At 60.5% G+C, this 5,000-nt stretch overlaps 1 protein-coding gene across 1 annotated transcript in view; it reads left to right on the top strand.

Annotated features, from left to right (window-relative positions):
* Positions 1–4,121, top strand: part of LOC133358234 (collagen alpha-1(I) chain-like) — a 33,309-nt gene extending 29,188 nt beyond the window's left edge. Inside the window, exons 16-20 of the mRNA XM_061576478.1 lie at positions 466–510; positions 783–833; positions 1,869–1,966; positions 3,225–3,240; positions 4,020–4,121. Coding sequence (XP_061432462.1) covers positions 466–510; positions 783–833; positions 1,869–1,966; positions 3,225–3,240; positions 4,020–4,121 — 312 coding nt within the window. The remainder of the gene's footprint in view (positions 1–465; positions 511–782; positions 834–1,868; positions 1,967–3,224; positions 3,241–4,019) is intronic.
* Positions 4,122–5,000: the final 879 nt, after the last annotated feature.

Below are 5,000 nucleotides of genomic sequence, written 5' to 3'. Positions count from 1 at the left end.
TTGTTGTTGTTGTTGATGGTGTTGTTGGTGTTGTTGATGGTGTTCTTGCTGGTAATGGTGTTGATGGTGTTCTTGCTGGTAATGGTGTTGATGGTGTTCTTGCTGGTAATGGTGTTGTTGGTGGTGGTGTTGATTGTGATGGTGTTGTTGATGGTGTTCTTGCTGGTAATGGTGTTATTGATGGTATTGTTGACTGTTATGGTGTTGATGATGGTGTTCTTTCTGGTAATGGTGTTGTTGGTGGTATTGTTGATTGTGATGGTGTTGTTGATGGTGTTCTTGCTGGTAATGGTGTTATTAATGGTATTGTTGACTGTGATGGTGTTGATGATGGTGTTCTTGCTGGTAATGGTGTTGTTGGTGGTGTTGTTGACTGTGATGGTGTTGATGATTGTGATACGTGTTCCTGATGTTGTCGATGATGTTGTTGAAGTTGTTGTTGTTGCTGTTGTGCTCCCCTTGCAGGGAGCTCGTGGTGCTGATGGTGCCCCTGGCCCCGCCGGACCCGCGGTGAGCATCTCCATCACCTCGCATGTAGTAACACCATCATCCTCAGTGGAGCTCCGTGTCCACCCCGCTGTAGGACAACCATCAGCCGTGGAGCTCCGAGTGAACCCGCTGTAGTAACACCATCACCCGTGGAGCTCCGTGTCACCCCGTTGTAGTAACACCATCGCCCTCCGTGGAGCTCCGTGTCACCCCGCTGTAGTAACACCATGGACCGCGTTTGCTCCGTGTCACCCCGCTGTAATAACAGCGCTGACCGTGCGCTCCTCCCGCAGGCCCCATCGGAGGTGTCGGTGTGCCCGGCTTCCCGGAAGCCCCGGAAACAAGTGGGTGGCCGCGCGAGAGAGAGAGAGCGAGAGACCGCCAGCCGCGTTCGTGAATGGGTCGCAGTCGAATGTTTGAAATGCGCTTCGCTCGTTTGCAACCGGCGCGCGAGCCGCCGTGGGCGATGGGCTCCAGCTCCTTCGACCGTTCGTGCGGCGCTCAAGGCAAGAGGGCCTCGAGGGGGTCAGGACGGAGCTCGGAGGCGCTCGGCACCCCCCCCCCCCACCCCCCTTGTTTTGCCGGCCTGCCACCCGTGGCTCGTCACCACAATGTTGCCGAGCGAACGCCGCCGACGGCAAGCGGAGAGTGATCATTCAAATTGACGTAGCGCCGTAGAGGATCGCTCTCGAAACCCCGGCGAGCGGGGTTTTGAAGCGGCCACAGTATCGCCAGTCGTGCTTGCACGAGACGAGGAGAAACGACGAACGGGGCGGAGAGTTGTGGCGGTGGGGATGGAGTTGGGGGGGTGAGTGGAGGGGGGGGGTGGTGAGTGGGGGGGGTAGATAAAACGACGTAGGTGAGGGAGAGGCGCACGTGTGAGATGCGCGGTGGGGGCGGGGGGGGGGGGGAGCGGTGGCAGGTGAGTTTCGCATCGCAGCACCTGGCCGACGAGGGAAGACGCAATCCCGGCCTCACCCCCGCCCCTCCCTCCCGCACTCCAACCGCTGGAGCAGGGAGAGAGGGTTGCCACCGCTGAGGTGCCAGCAAATCCTGCAAATAATGTCACGGGGAAGAGCATGTCCCGGCGTGCCGGCGGAGGGAAGAGCTACGCGCGTGTGCACGCTCCGTCTGAGCGCTGTTGTGTTGTTATCGCTTGCTTGGGATGTTATTGTCCCGGTGGGGGGTGGGGGGGAGGTTTGGGAGGGGGGGGCATTACAGATTTCCCAGGAGAGTTTTGTGATCTCAAAAGTGGGGACGACCGCGGGAAAAAACCAGGCCAGCCTTAACCCCCCCCCCCAAGCCCTTGAGCGCTTTAACGGGTGCTCGCAGACAGCGCTCCCTCTGACACCGTGGTTCTTCTTCTGCCGCGTGACCAGGGTGAGGTCGGCCCCGCTGGTGCTATCGGAGCCGGTGGAAGCAGGGACCAGCGGGAGAGCCCGGCATTGGCGGAGGCATCGGACCTGCAGGCCCTGCCGTGAGTACCCGCGACTCACGTGTGTGTGTGCGTGCGTGTCTGTGTATGTGCATGCGTGTCTGTGTGCCGTGCGCGTGTCCATGTGTGTGTGTGCATTGCGTGTCTGTGTGCTATGCTGTGCGCGTGTCCGCGTGTTGGTGTGTGTGCTGTGCGTGTGCTGTGTGTGTGCGTGCGGTAAGCACGACAAACCCGACGGTCCGAGTTGGATTCCCACTCATGAGCAACGATTAACCGAACCGGTTACTGGCACTCCGCTGGGTTGACTCGGCCTTAACTGAGTACAAGGACGGCATGCGACGTCAGGCCACCGGAGGAGGAGACGGCGGGTGGCCGGGCGGGCGGGTGCTGGCTGCGCTGCTGCCCTGGTGAAGAGTCCTGGCCCTAAATAGGTGGCGGCTACACACCGGCCCCTGTGGCCTATAAAGTACGCCTGCTGGCCCATTGTGCCACAAGCTGCCTGGTACCCAGTGTGGCACGACTGCCTGGTGACCCAATGTGGCACGACTGCCTGGTGACCCAGTGTGGCACGGCTGCCTGGTGACGCAATAGCTTCATGGTGACCCAGTGTGGCACGGCTGCCTGGTGACCCAATAGCTTCATGGTAACCCCAGTGTGGCACGGCTGCCTGTGACGCAATAGCTTCATGGTGACCCAGTGTGGCACAGCTGCCTGGTGACCCAATAGCTTCATGGTGACCCATGTGGCACAGCTGCCTGGTGACGCAATAGCTTCATGGTGACCCAGTGTGGCACAGCTGCCTGGTGACCCAATAGCTTCATGGTAACCCAGTGTGGCACGGCTGCCTGGTGACGCAATAGCTCATGGTGACCCAGTGTGGCACAGCTGCCTGGTGACCCATAGCTTCATGTGACCCAGTGTGGCACAGCTGCCTGGTGACCCAATAGCTTCCTGGTGACTCAGTGTTGCACGGCTGCCTGGTGACCCAATAGCTTCATGGTGACCCAGTGTGGCACAGCTGCCTGTGACCCAATAGCTTCATGTGACCCAGTGTGGCACAGCTGCCTGGTGACCCAATAGCTTCATGGTGACCCAGTGTGGCACGGCTGCCTGGTGACCCAATAGCTTCATGGTGACCCAGTGTGGCACGGCTGCCTGGTGACCCAATAGCTTCATGGTGACCCAGTGTGGCACGGCTGCCTGGTGACCCAATAGCTGCCTGGTGACCCAGTGTGGGCACGGCTGCTGGTGACCCAATAGCTTCATGTGACCCGCGTGGCACGACTGCCTGGTGACCCAGGTGGCACGGCTGCCTGGTGACCCAATAGCTTCATGGTGACCCATGTGGGCAGCTGCCTGGTGACCCAATAGCTTCATGGTGACCCAGTGTTGGCACAGCTGCCTGGTGACCCAATAGCTTCATGGTGACCCAGTGTGGCACGGCTGCCTGGACCCAATACTTCATGGTGACCCAGTGTGGCACGGCTGCCTGTGACCCAATGGCTTCATGGTGACCCAGTGTGACCCCGTGCCACGGAGACGAAGCAAGGACAACGGGCCCACGTGCGGGATCGCGTGGATAGACCGTGCCTCGCAACGCCGATGATGGGCGATGCAATGCTCCTGTTTTTTTCTCTCTTTCTCTCTCCGCAGGTCTTAGAGGCGCCAACGGAGCTCAGGGACCCAAAGGACCTTCGTGAGTGGTGCCGGCCGTGGGCCACCTGCGCAGCGCTCGGAGCGCGCGCGTTGTCGTTGTTGTCGTTGTTGTCGTTGTCGTTTGTTGTTGTTTTGTCGTTGTTTCGTTGTTGTCGTTGTGCCTTGGCGACGTTCATAACCTTCGCGCGGTTTGGCGATTACCTGGGGAGACAAAGGCGGCCGGGCGTGTGTTGCCCACCCACCCCCTCGTGTGCCGTGCCGGCCTTCATAGCTGCTCGCCAACAGCACTTGCCCCAACAGTCTGTTACAGGCTATACGGGGGTGGGGGGGGGAGTGATCTTTGACTCTAGTACCTCTACTACCTATGCCTGTATCTTTGCGTCTTAAAATGTGTGCGCTCATCTGACCGTGCGCCTCTGTCCACCGCTGTCCACCGCAGGGAGACTCCGGACCTGCCGGTGGCCCCGGATGCCCGGACCTCGTGGGCCCCTTGGGCCCCCCCGGTTCGTCGGGCCCTGCTGGACCCGAGGCATTGCGGTGAGTGCTGCCCCCTCTGCCCGCACTCCTCTTCTCTCTTTCTTTTGTTTTACGATCGGAGGAAGCAAGAAGTTGCTCGGTGTATTTGGCACTTGCTTCGTTCATCATTTAGTTTTTTAATGTTTTGCTTTACGTAACCCCCCCCCCCTCCTTTTTTAAATGAAAAATTTAACAAATATTTTCGCTCTGCTCTCCTTACCCCTCCCCTCTCTCTACCCCCCTCTCTGCCCCCCCTCTCTCTGTACCCCCCCTCTCTTCCTACTCTCTCTCTCCCGTGCCCCCTCTCTCTCCACATCTTCACCCCCCCCCTCTCCTCTCTCCCTCCTCTCCTGCCCCCCCCCTCTCTCTCTCTCCCCTCTCTCTCCGCTCCCTCTCCTCTCTCCCCTCTCTCTCGCGCCCCCCTCTCCTCTCTCCCCTCTCTCTCTCTCGTGCCCCCCTCCTCCTCTCTGCCCTCTCTCTCCGCGCCCCCCTCTCCTCTCTCCCCTCTCTCTCTCTCGTGCCCCCCTCCTCTCTCCCCTCTCTCTCCGTGCCCCTCTCCTCTCTCCCCTCTCTCTCCGTGCCCCCCCCCTCTCCTCTCTGCCCCTTTCTCTCTCGCCCCCCTCTCCTCTCTCCCCTCTCTCTCCGTGCCCCCCTCTCCTCTCTCCCCTCTCTCTCCGTGCCCCCCTCTCCTCTCTGCCCTCTCTCTCCGTGCCCCCCTCCCTCCCTCTCTCCCTCTCTCTCTCTCTCCGCGCCCCCCTCTCCTCTCTCCCCTCTCTCTCCGCGCCCCCCTCTCTTCTCCCCTCTCTCTCTCTCCCCCCCTCTCTCTCTCCCCTCTCTCTCCCGCCCCCCTCTCCTCTCTCCCCTCTCTCTCCGTGCCCCCCTCTCCTCTCTCCCTCTCTCTCTC

Source organism: Lethenteron reissneri, chromosome 61 (assembly GCF_015708825.2).
Source record: "Lethenteron reissneri isolate LAM-NWPU_2019-01 chromosome 61, ASM1570882v1, whole genome shotgun sequence".
NCBI classification, from domain to species: domain Eukaryota; kingdom Metazoa; phylum Chordata; class Hyperoartia; order Petromyzontiformes; family Petromyzontidae; genus Lethenteron; species Lethenteron reissneri.
Note: the sequence above shows the minus strand (reverse complement) of the source record. Positions and strands in the feature narration are given on the sequence as shown.